This window comes from Cynoglossus semilaevis, chromosome 14 (genome assembly GCF_000523025.1).
Source record: "Cynoglossus semilaevis isolate Cse_v1.0 chromosome 14, Cse_v1.0, whole genome shotgun sequence".
NCBI classification, from domain to species: Eukaryota; Metazoa; Chordata; class Actinopteri; order Pleuronectiformes; family Cynoglossidae; genus Cynoglossus; species Cynoglossus semilaevis.
In genome coordinates, this window is record NC_024320.1 from 22,484,707 (window position 1) to 22,505,920 (window position 21,214).

Sequence of the window (21,214 nt, forward strand, 5' to 3'; positions counted from 1 at the left end):
CGCCTGCGGAAAGGGGGTGCATGAGCACTCTTGCCTGTGTCGGTGCGTGCACGCACACACACACACACACACACACTCCTTCCATCTTCAGGACCCACAGGGATCATGGGAGGGGATTTGGTGTCTAGACTGTATAGATTCCTCAGGTTCCAGCCAAGAAAGAGCCAGTTACTGACTAACAGAGGAACTGATTTGTTTCCTGGGCTAAAAACAAACGTAGGAGTTCAGGGAACATGTGCACTAACACACACACACTAACACACAAAAACAGGTGGACACTAACACACAAAGACAGTCTAGATAGGATACCTGATGGCTCATATATAACAATAAAAATCAAAACTTTCTATGGTGTGTATTTTATAAAAAAATGAATCTCCTGTGAAGTCATTTGTATTTAAACTGGAATAGGCTGCAAAAAAAAAAAAAATCCCTATAATCAATTATGTTTTAGTAGTAGACAGTCCTGACCATATTTACCAGTGGAAACCACAGCCAGTAGGTGGCAGTAAAGCAGCTCAAAGGATGCAGGAGCTGTTGTTAGAAAAAAAATTTAGATACAAAATAATTAGCTTAAATTTGAACTTTAAAGGTGAACCAGTCAATATTTTGGTTTTATGTAAAGTGATTTTAAAATTTGTGATGGAAATATAATTTCACCATCACCAGTGCACTCAAATATATTCCTATTCTATTCTTATTCTCTATATTCTTATTCATAAAACAGGTTGGTATAAGGATCAATATTTAAATTGTGTTAAAACTATGTTGAAAAGGTACAAATGAACAGAACAGAACGGCTCCTTGATGTTCATACCTCAAATTAATTAAAAACTGAAACACATGCAGGAGAAACCACATGAATCTCTTTTCCTGAAACGTTTCCTCACGTTCTCTCTGCTCGTCAGACCCAGTAAAAATGCAAATACAAATGCAAAAACTATGCGGATGTCCTCTACCTTTACTCCTCACGTGGTAACGCACCTATAAAATACCTGAAGCTGCGCCAGGCCGGCCTGCAGGAATCAGCCCGGCAACAATTGTAGAACAGGTAAGAAGAAGAAAAGTCTTTTTATGCCTATACTGAAACCTATCCAAACATGAAACAACACGCAAGAGGTTCCTGCAATTTCTGCTGCCTTACTCATCTGCCTTATAACCACAGGTACAAGCTGCTCTATTTTGGTTTCTGACAGGTAAAAGGAGAAGTTAGGCAGTCATTTGGTCAACTTTTATAAAAGGCTGTGCAAAAAAAAATAAAACAAACATAAAAGTACAGCCATGACATGAATAACTATTTATTCATGGGGCTCTGAATGTTATTGTTAAAAATGTACACGGTGTTCTGTCACAGTATAATGTTATTTTCAAAACAAAAAGAGAGTTTCCAAATCGGGAGCCAGTTACTTAAAAAAACGAATTATTATATTTAAATGAAAAGGGTTTTTTTCCCGTAAAACGAATTAAAGCATTAGTTAGCAAAGCGGCCACTAGGGGGCAAATTTTCCTTGTCTTCCCTTGTAAACAAACCGAGGTTTTTAATGTGTTGCAGTTTTCCTTTTTCCTCAGTGGCAGAAAAACATAAGAGGCAGATTTATGTCTGATGCCAGGGTAAGTAAGACAATTGTCACAATTCTGTCAAAAAAGATTAGCAGTGATTACAGTAAAATAAAATATATTTCTAAAACAAATATGAAAATATCCTTTGTTTTCCTGCAGTTTGCTGAGATGGACAGACTGCCCATAAACGTGCACCATTTTCAAGAAGCTTTCAAAACAGGTTCACCTGTCCACCAGAAATTTTACAGCACCGGAAATTAAGTCACAGTGGAGTCATTTTTTAAAAGTCTAAAATCTCCACAGAACCAAATCAGCAGTCACTGACCTAAACCTAGATAACAATTCAAAATTAACATGTGCAAACGCTGCTTTTCTTGGCAGTCTTTCCAAAAAAAAAAGCACTATCCCGATCAGTCCCTTCAACGTGCTCACTGCGCTCTCTCCCCGGTGAGATCATCAACTCCCCACTGCAGCACACAGGGTGCCAAGAGCAGGGGCAGGTCTTTGCTTGCCCCTCACGGCCTCTTGTTTCTCTCCCAGGCAGCTGCACGCAGAGGTCTGAACCTGCCTGCTGTGAAGCCGTGTGGCGCTTTCAAGCCGAGTGTTAACTCGTTGGAGCTCACCAGGAAGTAAAGAAACATGCAGATGTGGAGTCATGTGTTGACGTTGCCCTCCTCTCTGACTGTGACTCACATCCTTCTCGTCGCGGGGGCAAAGAGGCAGCGAGGGAAAACAAACGCCACCTCTATCGCTGACCCTTCGACATATTCGACCCCATTTACCGGCAACGGCGCTTCGTTCTGTTTTTTTGACCTTCCCTGTCCTCTCCCCCTCTGTGTTACGCAAGACTTAAGAGTCAGTGGAAAGTCCTGCTGCCAAGACAATCACAGCCCTACAGACACATTTGGTAAACTTATCAGTTCAGCTGGACGCATGGCATGTGTTTGCATCTTCTTCTTTTTTTTTAATGAAAGAAAATATTTCAGGCTTTTCTCTAAAGTGTTTTTTTTTCCTGATTTTAAAATGATAAATGTCTTGAATGTATTGTGGGGTTAAAGCGGTGCAGTTGCAGGACTCCTGCCTGCCATTAGATGGCTCTGGGACTTCAAACCACCTCATCCCAGGTTTGGTCAGCATCCAGTGTAAAAACAGAATGATTTTCAGCCTAGCCCAACAGTTATGAATGCAAAGCTTCCAAAAAGAAACTGACATGTAATTACAGAAAGAAAAAAGTCTCTCGTTTATACTGTCCTTGGTCATACAGTAGGTAACCTGACCACCACACGGCCAACGGTAGTAAATAACAAACCAATGACTGCTGCATTGGTGGTAAATGGAATGATCTCATCATATTTATCTGCTCCGAAATTCCAACCAGGAAACACCCACTGCTCTACGTGGTCATAACTTTAAAGATACTCACAGTCCTGATTAAACATAAGCAGGTGAAGGGAGTGCAGTGAAGACAGAGTGTGGGAGGGACACTATGACATCACAATGTTGGATCATTCACAGGTTATCAAAGGGTCAACTAGTAGTAAACTGCCCAACAAGGTCAACTGCAGTGGTGCCTTTTACGTATGAATGCATCAGATTTTAAGATAAATTCCATAGATTAAAATACGGAAGATAACAAAATAGACATTTTAATAATATCACAATGTGATTGACCTCCAAATATTACTTCTACTCTGTGACTTTTTTGTCTTTTTTTTTTTTTTACATTGTCAGAAAATATTTATATCCAAAGTATCAAGTCACAAATAGGAGCCTTACGTTTTGTGGCTAATTTCTCCGTCGTTAACAGCCACAGCATCAGCGCACTTGTTTTTTACGACACATCGTAATTGGAACGTGTGACAGACTAACCCAACACGACTCTGCATTGTGAAATCTTTTTGATATTTTACTCAAATTAGACAAAGTCTTGCAATGTTGCAAAAATGACAAACAAAATATAAAAATAAAATAGGTTTTGACTTTCTTAGTTGTCTAGACTTTCTCAGTGACACAGCTAGCGTCAAACTCAGCTAAATGTGACACAGCTAGCTTCAAACTCAGCTAAACTCACTCAGCTCACTGTTGTACACACAACTACATATAAACTAGTAAAGAATGATTTGTATTTCCATTTCCAGTGGATGTACGTGTAATTAACTCCAACCCAAATATGTGGCATTCCTTTTACAGTTTCTTCCTGTATGTAATAATTCCTGAGAATCTCGGTCTGAGTTATCGTCACTTCACTAATGACAGCAGCTTAGCCATAACCCAACTGTGCCTGAGACACTACTTAGCCCCTTTATTACAAGTGGCTTCAGTTCAACACACAACAGAAGATTTATTCAAACCATGATCGTAAAACTACGACCTACATTGCTGGGGTTTTTTTTGTTTGTTTTTACGCAAGAATCACATTGTTAAGTAAAGACAGATAATAATGCCACCCAATACAAGCAACTTTTTTTTTTCTTACTTTGCCTGAGACGATGCCGCGTTGAGAAAATCACTTCAAGACATGTTTGTCTTTTTTAGCACAGGACAGGTCACGATCTCAACTGTGATTGTGTATTAAAGTAAACACTTTCTCTAGTTATGCAATCACTTGTTCAAGCCAGCAAGTTTCAGCTAGTGATGCAACCGCTTTTGGGTTTATTGTGCGTCTTTGCTCTAATACTTTCTAAGATGCATCTGTGAGATAATCATTTGCTCTCTCTCTCTCTGTGTGTCAGACACAGGATTACAGGACGCATGTAAAACTGAAATTATTTTTTTCCCTTACCGTGCACAGCAAAAACATTGCAGGACTGCGTCCCATGGCGTGATGATTCTCTCTTCCCACCCTTTATGAAGGCTGGCAGACTGGGTCTCCTCTGGTCCCCTGCAAACTTCCCCGGCTGCTGCCCCATAAGAGCAGAGTGCCAGGCCGCAGCCGGGACGCTCCAAGCTGAACTCAGAGGCTCACTCTCCAAGTGTTAGCCCCCCAGGCGGGGAGGGTAGCCCGGGTCCCGAACACTCAGCCCGTCCTCGTCTGGAGCGTATGTGACACGGTTCACTGATATGGGTTAGTTTTATTCCACTTTGCTTTGGATAATCATGCATTAATGGAGCCCGAGATCTGCATTGTTCAAAGGAAGTCTGCCCTGGGATATCTGTTAAAAAAACAAAAACACAATAAGTTAGTGGCAGATTCATTATAATTTAGTCAATTCATTAAAAAGGATGAGGTTAACTTCAATGCAACCTTTTTTGGCCTCTTCTGGTTAATATGTTAGTTTTTAGCAAGGTAGCTAGCAATGAGGGACATAACTTGTGTGTTGTGGTTTGGTTTTAAGTGAGGTTATTGTTTATGCTTATGTTTTTAAGGTTTGCGACTAGATTTTATTTTATTGTACCCATTGGTAAATGTCACTTTGTGTCTGATGAAGTTGTGTAGGTTGTTACTGACTTTTCATTGATTGTTAAATAGGTAAATATAAAAACAAAAATGGCATCTCTGCCTATATTAACGTACACGAAAAAGTCCGGTTTTGTTAAACTACAAAAAATATTCTGAATGAATCTGAGGCAAATTAAACAAAAATTTGTCTGGCAATGGACAATTATTTTTATTATTTCTTTACTTTATACCTAGTGATAATTGCAGAAGTACTTTTCTAAAAAAAAATCAGTATTGGTCATACTTCATATCACGCCACATCATTTACATGAATCGTCTGAATTCCACAGCTGCAAAGCCAATCATGTTCGTTAATAACATATTAAAGTCCAGGTGCTGCTGCAGCTCACAGACAGATCAGATCAGTTTGCGACACAGCAGTGCATTGAATGCGTCAAAAATCCAACCTGTTTTGTGAACTAATGTCACTGAAAGGCAATGGAGCGTTCACTATTGTTAGCTTTAACCCTATTGTCCCTGGACTAGTTGCGTTATTACAAAGCTTTGTAAAAAAAAACATTAACTCAATAAAGTGTGTGTAACATAGGATGGAGATAAATACACTTTAAATGTTTTTTCTAGAGTTATATTTTGGTTTTCGGTCGAGTGTCGTGAGGATCGGTGTGAGGTGAAAACTTACATGACTACAAAAACATGAATATTGTCCGTTATCAGGCGACCTCAGGCTAACGTTGGAAGTAGCCATGGAGGCTAACTAACGTTAGCTAGTGCTAATGCAGCGCCGGAGCATTAAATGCACACCGAGCAGTCAACAGTTGGCTGCGGCTCACTGGCTGCTCACAAGGCTCGGACAACAAGTGACACTTTAACACCGCGCAAAAGACATCCCCGACGAAGGCGGTTTGATACGCTTGCACCGCGCAGCCGAATAAAAGTTTGTTTCAAACTTCCGCGTCCACTCTCCTCGCCCTGGGGAGCTCCTTTCCCTGTGGTGCCCGCACTGAAGGCACTTCAATCAAGGAGGCGAAGAGAACGCGAGGAAAGTCCTCCGGCGACGGAGCCACGTCCCGCTCGGCTGCTCCTCTCCTCTGTTTACAGTCGCCGAGCTCTTCGTTGCCGAACCCTCGGCCCGCGGACTTATTCATTGCTCTCACGTGAAAATGTGAGTAATAAACTTTGGCCGAGTAGTAGTTGTGTGGCTGGGGCCGCCATACTTCATACGCAAGGTGGTTTACAGAAATATGTGGGTGGGACGACGTGTGACGTCACAAGCGTGCGTGGGCTAGTACTGGAGAACACAAGAAATATTTTTTATAATTCCTTCAGAAAACATTAATATGTAGATACAAATTTGGCAATATTACATCGAAACATGCATTTAAAATAGCATAGAAGCATTTAGAACTAGCTTAATTATGGCAGCTTTCCTTATTTTATTTGTTATAGTTTTTAAATCTTTATGGCAAATTTCAACATGTATCTTAGCAGTTGTGTATTACATTTTTTCTTAGTGTATCTGGTCAGGTTTTTTTTAAAACTAAATACATGGACTTAAAACCTAGAACGACATATGTAGGTGAACAAGGCAAACAAAAAAGCTTCTTGAAAATTGTGAAATATTTATTGTATTAAACAATTCTGTCTGGATAACAAAAATATTGAGTGTTCCAAAATTGGAAAGATCAAGTGATACGAGAATGCTGCGCTCCTTTAGGTACTGTATACTTCAACTAAATGATGCTTGGTGTGATCTTCTGGTTCAGTTTCCCCTTCCTAACCCTCCTGCTCCAGCAGCTTCTGTTGTGTCAACATTACAATCTCCTCCATCACTTCTGGTTTTAAGATGTCCTTCACCTGCAGAGAGTAGCAACAGCATTTACAACAACTTTATTATTTTATATTAAAATATTATGGCATATGCTAAAATGTGCAGTATTTATCAGCGACACTTAATTTCAGATTTTAAAATTATTTCTAAGCAGATTTACAAACACACCACTTTATGTTAAACTACACAGCAGGAAAAGTGGGTCTCTTAAAACAACCACCAGATGGCACAATACAATATTACAACGTTATACGTTTGTGTGAGGATGGATATAAGATCTATTTCATGCTTTTATCACATAAATTAATTGACTCTTATTTATTTGCCTCATACCTGATGCTGAAGTGAAGACTCATAACAGTAAAGAACACTGGTGTCATACAAGAGGACCTTGTGTGCAGCCAAAGCCAGTAGGCAGTTTCTTAACCGTGAAATAACTTCTCTGTCTGAAAGGTTAACAGGCTGAAGCGGGGGGAAAAAAATCATCAGAATGTACAGCAAAATACAAACAATGATTTTGGTTATAGAGCCATGAGAATTTCTCTGTCTACCTCCAAACTGGTGTAAAAGCCTCCAGCGTCTTCCTCCTGGTTTTCTGGTGTGGGATTCAACCAAACAAAACCATTGTTCCCCAGAATAATAGATGCCCCACAGGGCAGATTGTGGAAATGTGTTTTCTGTCTTTTGATCAGAGAAGGAGACAGTTGTACGAGCACTCCCTGACCCAACTAGGGGTTTGGAAAAAGGGGAAATAAGATGTTAAGGGAAAAACTGAAATGTCACATTAACCAAAAATTTAAAAAAAAAAATACATAAACTAATTCGACTTACTTTCCCATACTTTAAACTACGAGTGTGAAGAGAAAGGGCTCCATCGGCGAAGACTGACTGAACCTCTGCCTAAAATCGCAGGACAAAAATGACTGATACACACTGTCAAGAAAAGGGTGATTATGAGCTAATGAAAAAAACAAAAAAATTTACACTTATAAGATCCCCCTCCTGAAGGTATTCTCTCATGGTGAGCTCATCCTCTGCTGATCTTCTCCTCTAGATGATAAAATCAAATGAACTGTTAAATTAGAAAATTAAAAAGCTGGTTAATTAACATCTTCTAACCACTTACCAGCTCTCCTCCAGGCAGATTGACAGAAGACAAGAGAAGCACAGAGTCCAGTCTGGAGTTGGTCTCCACCTTCCAGCGTTTTTGTTGTACCTATTTTCAATAAGGTAAACAAAAAAAAAAATTAAAACCAAAAACTAGACGAACAAACAAAGATGTAGTAGAGTCACATAGTAATCGTCTCACTTCTGTTACCCTCCCAACCACAACGTCTCCAACCTCACCATTGAACCTAATTTTAAAAAACAAAAACATCATATGTTCCAAATACTTTTAGGTGTTTAATCTCATGCATGTAATGTATTTAGCACTTGGCGTTCACATCACCTACCTGGTCTTAAGTGGTCTGACACAGATGAGTTTGTCTACTCGCTGCACTTCTCCTGCCACTGATGCCGTCAGCTTTTCTTCATCAACGTAGGTGCCATGACCCCTGGGCAAAAACAAGGCATTCATTTTAGGAGCCAAATCAGTATCTGATAGAAAATAGCCATCTGCAGGTGAAGGATTTACTAGGAATCAAAAACAGCAGGAAGATGAGCAGACTCATTCTGCATGGTTGATCAAAACCTGGAGATATTTGAGTCTGGGGGTGTCAATGGTCTTCTTCACTGACAGCCATATAATAAGTATTTAAAGTAACGGTGAAACTGTTTTTCTTTTTTGTTTATTTTTAAAGACTTATTAATCTCCATTCTTACAAAAAAAACCCAAAACTTATCATGGCTAATCTTCACTTCAAATTTGGAGCATTGGAAAAATGTCCCAACGACATATGTAGGTGAACAAGGCAAACAAACAAAAAAAGCTTCTTACATATGTAGGTGAACAAGGCAAACAAAAAAGCTTCTTGAAAATTGTGAAATATTTATTGTATTAAACAATTCTGCCTGGATAACAAAAATATTGAGTGTTCCAAAATTGGAAAGATCAAGTGATACGAGAATGCTGCGCTCCTTTAGGTACTGTATACTTCAACTAAATGATGCTTGGTGTGATCTTCTGGTTCAGTTTCCCCTTCCTAACCCTCCTGCTCCAGCAGCTTCTGTTGTGTCAACATTACAATCTCCTCCATCACTTCTGGTTTTAAGATGTCCTTCACCTGCAGAGAGTAGCAACAGCATTTACAACAACTTTATTATTTTATATTAAAATATTATGGCGTATGCTAAAATGTGCAGTATTTATCAGCGACACTTAATTTCAGATTTTAAAATTATTTCTAAGCAGATTTACAAACACACCACTTTATGTTAAACTACACAGCAGGAAAAGTGGGTCTCTTAAAACAACCACCAGATGGCACAATACAATATTACAACGTTATACGTTTGTGTGAGGATGGATATAAGATCTATTTCATGCTTTTATCACATAAATTAATTGACTCTTATTTATTTGCCTCATACCTGATGCTGAAGTGAAGACTCATAACAGTAAAGAACACTGGTGTCATACAAGAGGACCTTGTGTGCAGCCAAAGCCAGTAGGCAGTTTCTTAACCGTGAAATAACTTCTCTGTCTGAAAGGTTAACAGGCTGAAGCGGGGGGAAAAAATGCATCAGAATGTACAGCAAAATACAAACAATGATTTTGGTTATAGAGCCATGAGAATTTCTCTGTCTACCTCCAAACTGGTGTAAAAGCCTCCAGCGTCTTCCTCCTGGTTTTCTGGTGTGGGATTCAACCAAACAAAACCATTGTTCCCCAGAATAATGGATGCCCCACAGGGCAGATTGTGGAAATGTGTTTTCTGTCTTTTGATCAGAGAAGGAGACAGTTGTACGAGCACTCCCTGACCCAACTAGGGGTTTGGAAAAAGGGGAAATAAGATGTTAAGGGAAAAACTGAAATGTCACATTAACCAAAAATTTAAAAAAAAAAATACATAAACTAATTCGACTTACTTTCCCATACTTTAAACTACGAGTGTGAAGAGAAAGGGCTCCATCGGCGAAGACTGACTGAACCTCTGCCTAAAATCGCAGGACAAAAATGACTGATACACACTGTCAAGAAAAGGGTGATTATGAGCTAATGAAAAAAACAAAAAAATTTACACTTATAAGATCCCCCTCCTGAAGGTATTCTCTCATGGTGAGCTCATCCTCTGCTGATCTTCTCCTCTAGATGATAAAATCAAATGAACTGTTAAATTAGAAAATTAAAAAGCTGGTTAATTAACATCTTCTAACCACTTACCAGCTCTCCTCCAGGCAGATTGACAGAAGACAAGAGAAGCACAGAGTCCAGTCTGGAGTTGGTCTCCACCTTCCAGCGTTTTTGTTGTACCTATTTTCAATAAGGTAAACAAAAAAAAAAATTAAAACCAAAAACTAGACGAACAAACAAAGATGTAGTAGAGTCACATAGTAATCGTCTCACTTCTGTTACCCTCCCAACCACAACGTCTCCAACCTCACCATTGAACCTAATTTTAAAAAACAAAAACATCATATGTTCCAAATACTTTTAGGTGTTTAATCTCATGCATGTAATGTATTTAGCACTTGGCGTTCACATCACCTACCTGGTCTTAAGTGGTCTGACACAGATGAGTTTGTCTACTCGCTGCACTTCTCCTGCCACTGATGCCGTCAGCTTTTCTTCATCAACGTAGGTGCCATGACCCCTGGGCAAAAACAAGGCATTCATTTTAGGAGCCAAATCAGTATCTGATAGAAAATAGCCGTCTGCAGGTGAAGGATTTACTAAGAATCAAAAACAGCAGGAAGATGAGCAGACTCATTCTGCATGGTTGATCAAAACCTAGAGATATTTGAGTCTAGGCAGTACAGCAGTATTTTAAAGAAACGTGAACACTTGAACACTTGTCAACACTTAAACCGTAAACCATGACACCTATATACTCCATAGTCAATAATGTTTTTGTTTTGGATGTTTGCGCCCTTTGTAAAAAAACATATTGCTTATTCAGGATTCACAATTAACTTCAATCGATTTTAGTTTTTTACTTTATAGTAAACAAATACCATTGGGAACGAGAGAATGTTTTAAGACGTAATGAATACGCAAAAAAAAAGAAAACACGTTGCCCGTTGTCATTGATTTCCATGTATGAAAACCACGAGATAAACAAAAGCAACAAACGCCAGTTCTCACCTCATATAACCGGTGTCTGAAGTGATAACATCGCCAGGAACGACGAGGTCTTTCCGTTCAAATGTAGATACCGACACGGGTTTTCGGATAGTTGGTAATCTCATATCAGCCGCCATGCTTCTTACTTTGGGTGAACTCTCTTCTTCGGTGCTTTTCCAATCTGGTGTGAGTGCTTTACCGCCACCTACTGGAATGTAATTTTCATTTCTTTTTTCAAACAGGAATCAACGCTTTAAAAAAGAAGAAGATTGATTGATGGTACAAAGAAAAAACAAATACGATAATTTGGACAATACTAGCGAATTGTTATCGCCTCGTTATTGTTGTCATGCTTTTTTATTCATTTTATTTGACTCCTGCATTTTTGTATTTTCTGTGATGTCGTCTATTTTGTCTTTGACTTTGTCTTTCTCTGTCGATGTGACCTGTACTTGAATAGTGAATAAATGGCACAATTCCTAAATTCCCCGAAGGAAATTCCCGAGGGATTCATCTATCTATCTATCTCATATAAAAGCAAATTTTGCAATGTAAAAAACCAAATGGCTTTAATGTTCAACAAAATGGTAGACAGCTTGGTCTGGTGGGCTAACAGTTTGACATTTGTATTTTTTATTTTTCTTTGTTTTCTGAAACAGTTTGATATAGTAAATGAATATAGTTTGTTTGGAATTAGATGTAATTATCGGGTTGAGGAATTGGGCGTAGTTTCACAAGGTCAAATAAGGCTAAGACCCTCCGATGTAACCCAAAAACGCTGGTTGGTTCGGCCCCGTTCTTAGGTTTAAACGTTTTCCTCTGTTTCAGTTCATTTTACAATTAATAGCTTTCATTTTACGCCGCTAGATGCCACTCTTGAAACACGCTGCTCTCAATGCCACAGAGGCTTCGCATAACGGAGCGGTGACGTCGAATGTCAACACGACGCAAACTTGTCCGTCGTAGCCAATCAGCGTCCAGCCTCACGGACTCTTGTAAAGATGGCGACGACGAGGCACAGAGGTGTTCAAAGTAAACGCTCTGCTTATAACAAACACCGCTCGTCTGGGAACCACAGGGACTGATACCACAGTGGCAGCGGACCTCTGTCGAACCCTTTGTCAGCGCCAGTACGCTGTTCGGCTCCGGGTACTTTCGTCCCGCGGCTGCGGTCTGTTGTTTTCGGTGTTACTGCAGTTGTTTCTCCGTCGGAGCATTAGCATCAAGTTGGGAGTCCAGCGCTAGCTGGGGGCTAACTGTGGAGCTCTGTCGGCTGATTGGATTTAACTGTGCGGCATCCATGGATTGAAAGCCTGGCGTGAGGCGAACACTTGACAATAAAAGTTTTTATTCATATTGAAACTGAAAGACACATGCATCTCTCGGATTAAAACTACTCCGGGTCGGGAATAAGGGCTACCGACGCGCTGGCATTGAAACACTGTTGGCAGTGACGAGACGCCGTCATGTATTTTCTCACCGGCTGGCCCCGAAGGCTGCTTTGTCCGCTGAGGAGCGAGGAAGAGCCCTTTCACATCCAGCCCAGCTGCCTGAGGTTTTACTTCGCCGTGTTGTCAGAGACGCAGCTCAGCGTTTGGTTCAGTCGGGTGAGTGGAGCCCGGTTACTCGGTTCATACTCAGATCACAGAGAAAAACAACACACGCAGCTGTGTCCTTTATTTTGTTTGGTAGCACACTTGGGTTTTAAAGGTCTGCTTTGCTTACTTCTCGTTTCTTTTGCATAAACAACTACGAACGTTCCGTGTTTGCAAACGCTATCCACCAACTCAAAAGCTCTCACTTTCTCTACAGATGACACACCTTTGTACTGTATTTGTGAGTCACATTAAATGAAAGGTTCCGTATATCCGTACACGTGTGCTCTATTATAAAGACAGCCTCACTGTACCTGTGTGATATTACCTCTCAGAAACACGTGATGTCTTTTGAATCTTCACACAAATTGTGACTAATCAGTGGAAACAGAAATTCAAGGGTTCTTTTCTATCATCTCTATGCACTCTCTGAGTTTAATATATTTTTGTTGCTCTTCTTAAATTCTACAATCCACATAACAATATAAGTGTCAGTACACATATATCAGTATATTTACCACTAATAATGATGTTAATATTGGAAAGTAACAAGTTTTATGCAACTGGTGTTTTTCTCTTAAAATATTTATTCATTGGTATCTGCATGAAAACATAAACAGACGCAGATGTTTCTACTAACGAGGTATGACAGTATGAGAACAGTGAAATATTGCGATATTTAGGTTCACGATACTGTATCAATATTCTTAAACACTATTTTTTTTCTCCCGTTGTTCCAGTATTAGTAACCTGATGTTAAGATGGAACAGCATTGTGCGTTTACTATGCTGACAGTTTTACTACAATTAAATTGGTTTAAAAAAATTCAATATATTACCTTAACTATAGTATTGCAATATCTTATTGTTGCCTCTGTATCGTAATACATGTCAAATTGCCAGATTCTTGCCAACACCTAACCCCTAGTTTCTACATTGTTAATTGTTTTCTTAACAGTTAAATGAACTAAGAAAATACTTATTTTTCCCAGCACTCACTACGTTTTTGTTTCACATCTAAACATTTCCCTCTAATTCAGTAACAAAGATGCAGTTTTTTTCCCCTCCAAGTAAAACCAATTTTTACTGTCTCATCAACAATGCACCCCTCTGCTTAAAAAAAGATCTTCAGCCAAGAAAGTCCTTTCATCAATGAGTTAATCATGAATTGAATTGATAACGTTCACAGTTAAATCTGGAAAATTGACTTCTTTTAAACTACTCCTCTAGAAAATGACTTCAGTGATTTAATTCCCTCTTTGATCTTGAACAAACGGACCAGTGACGTTTGGTCATTATGTTGTAAAACACTCAGTCATTCACAACAGCTGGCCACCCTCGGTGTGTGAGCGGTGACGCAATGAGAACCTGCAAGAAAACTGCATTGATTAATAATCAGTATCAGAATCAGCGTTACTGACCAGGTGTGACTGAAAGAACCGAAGGTTTTTTTTCCTTTTTCATTCTCCAACATCAGGCTTAAACAGGATCAGTTACAATAGTTGCACAACAAGCAACATGTTTGGTGTTTGTTAGAGAAGAAGTTGCTACAATGTCAACAGTACAAAATGGAACTGCAATTCTGTAAACTAGCGGCTTTCAGCCATTTTTGTACCGAGGACCAGTTGGTATCAGCCGTTACTGTGGACTGGTAATACCGCACCATTGTTAAAGGATGATTAATTTTCATAATAAAACATCTTTTAGACTTTCTTCTGTTAGTATTAGAGTCTGAATGACCTTTGACCTGTTGTTTTGAAACGATGACAGACTATCTTTGAATGAAACAAGTACAGGGATATGACTGGATTCTTTTTGAATGGAGTTCTAAAGTAGTAAACTGAATTACCCGATACCAAATTACCTACAGACCAGCACCAGTCCCCAGACTGGGGGTTGGGGACCCCTGCTGTAAAACACGAGTTAAATAAACCAATTTCCATAAATAGTCCATTGACCCCATTTAGCCTGAATTGGTGCGGAAAAACTGGACCTGCGACTTGTGTATTTATAATGCGTTGGCCACCGGGAAATCCAGTCTCTGGACCAGTAGGTAATGTAAACAGAATAGCAGTGAACTAGGCCAGAAATTATATATGTTTTAGAAAACTAAAAGGAGACACAATGAACAAAAACACACAGTCACTGTTTGCTATATTTAGATTTTCGTTTGAGTTATATTTCAACAAAACTTTCCTTTGTGGCCAAGACCAACGGCGCTGTTACACTGTCTCCAACAATAACAGCTGTTAAGGATGATCTGAACTATAAGAGAAAGGGAAAGCCACCCATTACACAGAAGAAGAAAAAAACTTACCAAAACCAGACTAGAAGCCCACGTCCAAAATGTAAACACTTGGTCTGTGATGTTGTTCCTGAAGAAATGAAAATATGAAAGGGTCCGGAGGCACAGGCTTTGATCAAGTCAAGAAGAAGTCACGATGCTGGATGTGGGACTGTGGTGTGTCCACTGATTGGCATCAGGACCAGCAGAGTATGATAGTACAGACACCACAGACCACACGACTGTGAGCCAGATCTGATCCCTGCAAAAAAAAAGAAAATATATACTTTGGCCTGTGGTGTACAAGGAATTTGACTCTGTTTTTTTCTCTCTTGTGATGTTAGGTTAGAAAAGCACTCAGAGAGGACAAGAATCTCTGATTAAAATGACATTAAATTGTCTTTGTGGTTGCGATAACTTATGGAGAACTTACAATAAATGCAAGGGTATCAGAAACAGGGCTGACAGTTTAATTTACGTTGTAGGGTTTCCTTAACTCTTGGCTTAAGCACTCATATAAAAAACACTGTTGATTGACACTATATTTAATTTGTGTGTTTTTGCTAGGTACAATTTCTGATAACTGTAATTGGGCGTTACTGTATTTAACCTTTTTGTTTATTTTGATACCCGTACCTCTTGCCTCTTCAAATAGTTTCTGTGCAGTTATTGTCCACGGTGGTTAGGCCTGGATTGTGCTTTCTTTGCATTAGAGATCTGCAGAGCCCACATAATTTTTATCGTATCATCTGTGTCTATCCACACAGGTCTTATAACAGTTTAATTGCAGCCCACTGCTGGCCTGTTTGCACTGACTAGAATGCTCCATGGAGCCAATCAATTTCCCCTATTTGGACAAGTTGGTGAGGGTTGGGGCGCTGCAGTTTTCGTCAAAAATATTGCTAATAAAGGATGGATGGACAAGTCTTTCTGTATAGGGGGAGGTTATATTAGGTGACACACACTCACACACATCTGTACAGCACATCTATAACCAACACACCGTATCTCCTTCTTCTTTTTCTTCATCCCCAAAACAAAGGAGCTCTTCCGCTCACCACTGTTCCTCCCCAGTGTTTGTTGACCTCTATGCTGCTATTTGAGACGCAAACAATATGCTGGACAATAACAACATCTGCCAAATGCTTAACTCTGGTCGACTCTCATTTTAACCACAGCTGAAACAGTAAGAATAGCGACATACATGTCTGCAAAACCCCAGCCTTTTCACAGATGTGTTTTTGCACCAGTTTAAACCTCCTGACATCACACACCACTACCATTACCATCACTTGACCTGTCCCTTTAACGCGGTCCGTGTGAAAGCCTGCTTCTATACTGTGTAGATGTGTAGACAATGGGTAAGTGTGGACGCTCTTGTTTCCTGAGGCCCACACAGGATGCAAGCCCATTCCCATTCCCACCCCCCCCACACACACACACCACTCCCCCACAAACCTCCTCCCCTTTTATCTTAAGAAGTTTGCGTTCCTGCGATTATCAATAAAGGCCTTGAGGAAGTGGTTTGTCACAGGAATGTCAATCAGAACAACAGAGACGTTTCCTCTTGACATGGACCTTTCACATCTGCTTTATCCATTTGTGTTGTTGCAGTTTATTGAGCACCTGCACTTGAGTTGACCCGAGGCCACCCACACTCTTTATTTCCTGAAAGAGAGGTCAGGAGATACTAATTGATAAGGGAGTTTAGAGAAATCTATTGATCTATTGTGTCACATTTAACAATTTAATATTTTCTTTTCTTCTTGGAGTGATAAAAATCCCTAAGAAGACCAAATATATAATCCATTGTGACTATCTCTGCATTATACCATATAGTTTTTAACCTTTACCTCCCCCATGTTGGGCAGTTCATATTTTGCATCGGTTTCATAGTGTAGCGGTAAGAACGCCTGCCTCAAAAGCAGAGAGCGTCCAGGGTTCTATTCCCAAAAGAATCATATACTTGGCGCCTCCAAGGGACAGCCTGTTGTACTAGATCTGCCGTTAACACAATAATTTCCCAAATAAGTGATCAATAAAGTTCAAATAATAATAATTATTATTATTATTTTGGATTTTTAATATTATTATTTATTATATTTAATTATTGACTATATTTGACAAATCCTACTCCAGGATAAGGCTGGGATTTCTGTAGGAACATTTATTTTTTTTCTTTCTTCAATCATCTCTTTACTGAAGTCATAAACTCCAGATGTAACTGATTTCTTTCAATCCGGTCTCTTCCTCCACTGTTTTCTATGCTGCCTGAGTACAAGCAGTTCAGTCGAGGCATTACCACTAATCCCTGTAATGTTCTGGTTCTGTCTTTATAACTGTGCTCTTGTCGCACTGTGTCACCGCTGGTTTAAGGAAAACGTCAAACTCAAAATGACCCAAAAGTTTTAATGTTTAAAAAGAGACAAATCTGATCTTTGTTTCAACACATCCCTCATTCAGCTGCAGATATGTGTGGGATGTACTTAAAGATTTGTCTTAATTACACCTGAAAGTGGCGAGGTCTCTGTGTGTCTGAGTGAGCTTCACCAACATTAACAGTTCTCAGAAAAAAGGAACTGTACAGTAGAAAATCTGTGCCTTCCTCATTTAAAGCCTGTCCATTCAAATAGTGACCCGGGGGCCTCACGTGGTCCACACAAAACCTCAGAGTGGCCCAGTTAGTGGTGATTTGTGAAACGTGGCCGAGCAATAGCAACCCACAATGCATCACTTGTTTGTCTGCAGATGTTTAACGTTTTCTCTTCATGTTTGAAATATGAAATGCTTTGTTAAACAAACAACTTTTTTAACATCATTTTTTTAGCCATTGAAAATGTTCAGCTGAGCTGAAATCCTCAATTTGAATATTTAGCCCAATTCATGAATCTATATTTGGGAACATTTTTCTCCTGTGTTGCTGTGATGTGAAAGTATATGCTGCTGGTGTTACGTAATCTAAAATATCCCCTCTCCTTCACACGTCTCTGTTCTCCTCCCACAGCCCAGCGTTTTAATTGTCAGCTACATCGAGTCTGCAAAAGCAGCGGCCCAGTTTGGTTTCTACCAAAAGGCAGAATGGAAACTGGACGACTCCATGATAGCTGTGGCGGTAAGTTCACCACACTTTCAGTTTTTCTTGTTGGTTCAATTTTATCACCTTTAAAAAAAACAAAAAACTAATGTGAACTGAAAGTCTCTTCGAAACGACTTGGCGCTGTAGCAGCGATGTTTCTCACCACCTTCATCCTGTAGGTCGGACGTCTTTGTCAGTCTTTTGAATTGATGAGTCACTTCTGTTAAATATGCACATGTCAAACTCAAGCCCCGCGGGCCGAATGTGGCCCGTCGAGTTATTTTGCGTGGCCCTCAGGAGTTTAAAAAGCATTTATTTGTCTGTGTTGCTTCAGAGCCAATATTGACCATACAGTGCATTTCATGATGATGATGCAAGATGCAAGAACCTTGGTTCGTTCATCATGATGATGATGCAAGATCTGAGCAGAGATCTACTTGGTTCGTTCAAGGACTTTCAGATATTCAGATGTGGGCCCTGGTGAGAATGAGTTTGAATCAATCCAACTGTTGCCTCTGAACTCATTTTGGTTCACGGGCTGCATACAACCTGATTACCGGACCAGTCCAATCATAACAAGTATATTAGATATGCATTATTATCATTGTTATTATTATGAATTTAAATGTAATTTCACAAAACATATCTTGTACATGAATGCCGGATTGAACACCTTATCGGGCCAGTTTTGGCCCACGGGCCGTATGTTTGACACAAAGGACAGAAGGATTCAGCACTGTAGTGTTGAAGCACTTACATAACTTAAAGCCTTGGGTCTGTGTTGACCTTATCTGCAGTATGTGCTTTGACATGGTGTAGATAACAGTCACCTGTTCTTCACTTACTCTACTCTGCTCCAACCAACATCATGGATTTCTAGTTTTTTTTCTTTCTCTCTACATACTCTCCTCAACTGTAGCCACTCTGATCTTCCACCCTCGGAATATTTGACGTAACATACAGTGACTACAATGGTGTAAATATGTTAATATGTTGATTTTCTGTCATCATCCTCTCCTCCTGTGGGTTACAAAGAGATACAGTGGTGCATTTGTGCCGCACTTCTCTGTAGAGCAGCAGCAGTTTGACCTATTTCTACTGTTGGGCTGAGCCCCAGATAGAAGGAAGACGATCCCAGTGCCTGTGAGGGCAGAACAGACGCCTCCGAGCTCTGCAGCATTTGTTGTCAGGTTCATAGAGACTGCAGTTATGAGGTTGTATGATCATAGTTTTTTTTTGTTTTTTTTAAATACTTAAAAATAGTGAATCGATGAGGAGTCACCAACGTGGTGCTGGCGTGGACTACCTTAAGGTGCCCTGGGGGAAAGTTCTAAAAATAAAAACTAGTCGATAACAGGGTCAAAAATGGTAATGTTACTGTGATGTTTAGATCAGTTACACATATTCAAACGTGGTTCTATTGTATGTCGCAGAACTTGACTCTGCAGCGTTAGTTTTCTTTTCGGATTATTATTACTTTGTTCGGCGAAGTCTATATCAAACGAGTAGCTCTTCGTATTAATAAGTATCCTTGAAGTAGCTCTCCAAGAGTTTCCAAGAAAGTTGCTGACCCCTGGAAAAAGCAATTGTTAATATTTTAAAATATAAATTCACAGTCTTGTTTTCTCTTTAGGGATGGGTTTTTTGTGTGTTTGTGTGTGGGAGAAAAGGAATTTTGACCCCTAAGCTAGACTTGTTTTGACTTGAATCGGCTCTACATGAAAAAGCCTGCCGCTCTAGAAAGACCTCATGTTTCTCCAGGATGTGATACTGACTCGACGACATGTTTAAAAATAAAAATGATCAAGTTAAGTAAAAAAAAAAAAGCCTCAGAGACAGGAACTGGGATAAAAAGTGCTCATTTGTTTTTAACTATCCTTTTACATTTTTTACATATATTGACACATATATTTTACATGGGACCAATATAACCAAAAGTCCTAAAAGAAATACACATGGTCCCAGAGTTTGTTTGTTTGTTAATGTGCAGAGTAGACATGTTTTTGTGAAGTTAAAAGCTGAGATAAAGGTGAAAAAATGGGCTGAAAAATGGCAACTTCACAACTTTACTTGAAAAGTATTTAGTGAAGTGAAGTAGTATTTACCTTAAAGTTGATCGTTTTGTCACGTGACCGACCGCCAGGTCTGTGTGTGACTGAACAAATCAATCTCAGTGTCAGACCGCACTCTGTTTTGAAATTGACTTCCCTCGGCTGACGGCCGGTGAGACATTCGATGACACTGTGTGGTCATTAGTTCGTCACATTTTTGTTTTTTCTCAAACTGTGGCCACTGTGGAAATTCTTCCTGCAAAATCAGTAAATGTCTGTACTTGTTATTGCTTTTTATGTTAATATATGTATATAAAAAAAAGAACCGTTTAAGGTGGAGTCATCCAATTCAACCCACAGCTTTATTTATATGCAAATCCCCAGCCCACAAAGGTCAAGAGATGTTTCTTTTATACAGACTGTATGCTCATTTCCATAGAGATGAATTTCCCTCTCATCACAGCAGCGTGTTTTCAGATTTATGCCCACGTGAGTTTATTAAGGTTACATGAGCTCCAGTCGTGCCCACAGGGAGATTATCTTGTTCATAACAGTTTCCCCTTCATTAGAATATGGAACGTATTCGTGGGAGACGGTTCGTACGTACAGCAAATGATTCTTTCTTTTATTCTCTCTAATCAAGTGTCACAGTTGAGTTGATCCGTCCTCGTCTTTATAGTAGATTTCCCACAGTTACTCTGATCAAATTCGGACCAAAGCTGATGTATAATAACCGAACTGCAGGTAATAAAAAAAAGAGAGTTAAGGTATCCTCCGCCGTCGCCGTATCTCTGAAGGCATCACTGCGTACATTACAGCTAGCTTTACCGTGAATGCAGTCATTTACTTCTCGGGATGGCATTTTAATTATGTCGGTGAAGAATGTGAATCACTCGTATCTCGTGTATTTCCTGTTAACGAGCCTCGTCTGTGCTCATCATCTAACGTCTTGATGCACGGTGCGATGAGAGAGAGGCAACAGACGGACGCTGCATCTGCTGTGCCAAACGAGGCAGACAAAGAGTTTGAGCGGTGGTTAACGTCAGGCGCTCGGCTTCTGATCGTCACTTAAAAACACACCAAAAAAATTACCAGTACAAGTGTCTCTAAAATGGACAAGTGAAGTGCAGGGGTTTGGTTTTCAGTGTATTTTAATGGCCTTAATTTCCCAAAGGAAAATAGGGATAAATAATAAT

The 21,214-nt window shown here is 39.7% G+C and overlaps 4 protein-coding genes across 5 annotated transcripts in view; 1 reads left to right on the forward strand and 3 right to left on the reverse strand.

Annotated features, from left to right (window-relative positions):
- The window catches only part of abl1 (c-abl oncogene 1, non-receptor tyrosine kinase), a 34,374-nt gene extending 28,131 nt beyond the window's left edge, over nucleotides 1-6,243 (reverse strand). Inside the window, exons 1-2 of the mRNA XM_008325914.3 lie at nucleotides 5,640-6,243; nucleotides 4,343-4,712 (exon numbers count right to left, since the gene is read on the reverse strand). Of these exons, the coding sequence (XP_008324136.1) occupies nucleotides 4,343-4,469 (127 nt within the window). The 5' untranslated portion in view covers nucleotides 4,470-4,712; nucleotides 5,640-6,243. The remainder of the gene's footprint in view (nucleotides 1-4,342; nucleotides 4,713-5,639) is intronic.
- Nucleotides 6,244-6,562: 319 nt separating this feature from the next.
- Nucleotides 6,563-8,382, reverse strand: LOC103390184 (exosome complex component RRP4-like). The gene is made up of 8 exons (XM_008325926.3): nucleotides 8,243-8,382; nucleotides 8,098-8,143; nucleotides 7,915-8,004; nucleotides 7,773-7,838; nucleotides 7,620-7,688; nucleotides 7,340-7,516; nucleotides 7,122-7,250; nucleotides 6,563-6,814 (listed from the first exon to the last, which is right to left on the reverse strand). The coding sequence occupies exons 1-8, from the start codon at nucleotides 8,365-8,367 to the stop codon at nucleotides 6,734-6,736; spliced, it is 783 nt and encodes a 260-aa protein (XP_008324148.1). The 5' UTR covers nucleotides 8,368-8,382; the 3' UTR covers nucleotides 6,563-6,733.
- Nucleotides 8,383-8,761: 379 nt separating this feature from the next.
- Nucleotides 8,762-12,607, reverse strand: LOC103390172 (exosome complex component RRP4-like). Its single transcript, XM_008325913.3, has 10 exons — nucleotides 12,494-12,607; nucleotides 11,035-11,221; nucleotides 10,442-10,543; nucleotides 10,297-10,342; nucleotides 10,114-10,203; nucleotides 9,972-10,037; nucleotides 9,819-9,887; nucleotides 9,539-9,715; nucleotides 9,321-9,449; nucleotides 8,762-9,013 (listed from the first exon to the last, which is right to left on the reverse strand). The coding sequence occupies exons 2-10, from the start codon at nucleotides 11,148-11,150 to the stop codon at nucleotides 8,933-8,935; spliced, it is 876 nt and encodes a 291-aa protein (XP_008324135.1). The 5' UTR covers nucleotides 11,151-11,221; nucleotides 12,494-12,607; the 3' UTR covers nucleotides 8,762-8,932.
- Nucleotides 11,247-21,214, forward strand: part of ric1 (RIC1 homolog, RAB6A GEF complex partner 1) — a 34,534-nt gene continuing 24,566 nt past the window's right edge. Inside the window, exons 1-2 of one of the 2 annotated variants that reach the window (XM_017038853.2) lie at nucleotides 11,247-12,620; nucleotides 17,896-18,003. In XM_017038853.2, the coding sequence (XP_016894342.1) occupies nucleotides 12,480-12,620; nucleotides 17,896-18,003 (249 nt within the window). In that variant the 5' untranslated portion in view covers nucleotides 11,247-12,479. The remainder of the gene's footprint in view (nucleotides 12,621-17,895; nucleotides 18,004-21,214) is intronic. The other variant, XM_008325912.3, reaches the window with a different exon arrangement.

What these genes read in the sequence shown, in the direction of transcription:
- LOC103390184 (XM_008325926.3), bottom strand. Translation starts at nt 8,367, where the DNA reads ATGAATGCCTTGTTTTTGCCCAGGGGTCATGGCACCTACGTTGATGAA. An exon ending in GCTTTTACACCAGTTTGGAG is followed by an intron (nt 7,251 to 7,339) that starts GTAGACAGAGAA and finishes CCCCCGCTTCAG; the next exon opens with CCTGTTAACCTTTCAGACAG. An exon ending in AGTCTTCACTTCAGCATCAG is followed by an intron (nt 6,815 to 7,121) that starts GTATGAGGCAAA and finishes TACTCTCTGCAG; the next exon opens with GTGAAGGACATCTTAAAACC.
- LOC103390172 (XM_008325913.3), bottom strand. Translation starts at nt 11,150, where the DNA reads ATGGCGGCTGATATGAGATTACCAACTATCCGAAAACCCGTGTCGGTA. An exon ending in GTCAGACCACTTAAGACCAG is followed by an intron (nt 10,343 to 10,441) that starts GTAGGTGATGTG and finishes TTTTAAAATTAG; the next exon opens with GTTCAATGGTGAGGTTGGAG. An exon ending in GCTTTTACACCAGTTTGGAG is followed by an intron (nt 9,450 to 9,538) that starts GTAGACAGAGAA and finishes CCCCCGCTTCAG; the next exon opens with CCTGTTAACCTTTCAGACAG.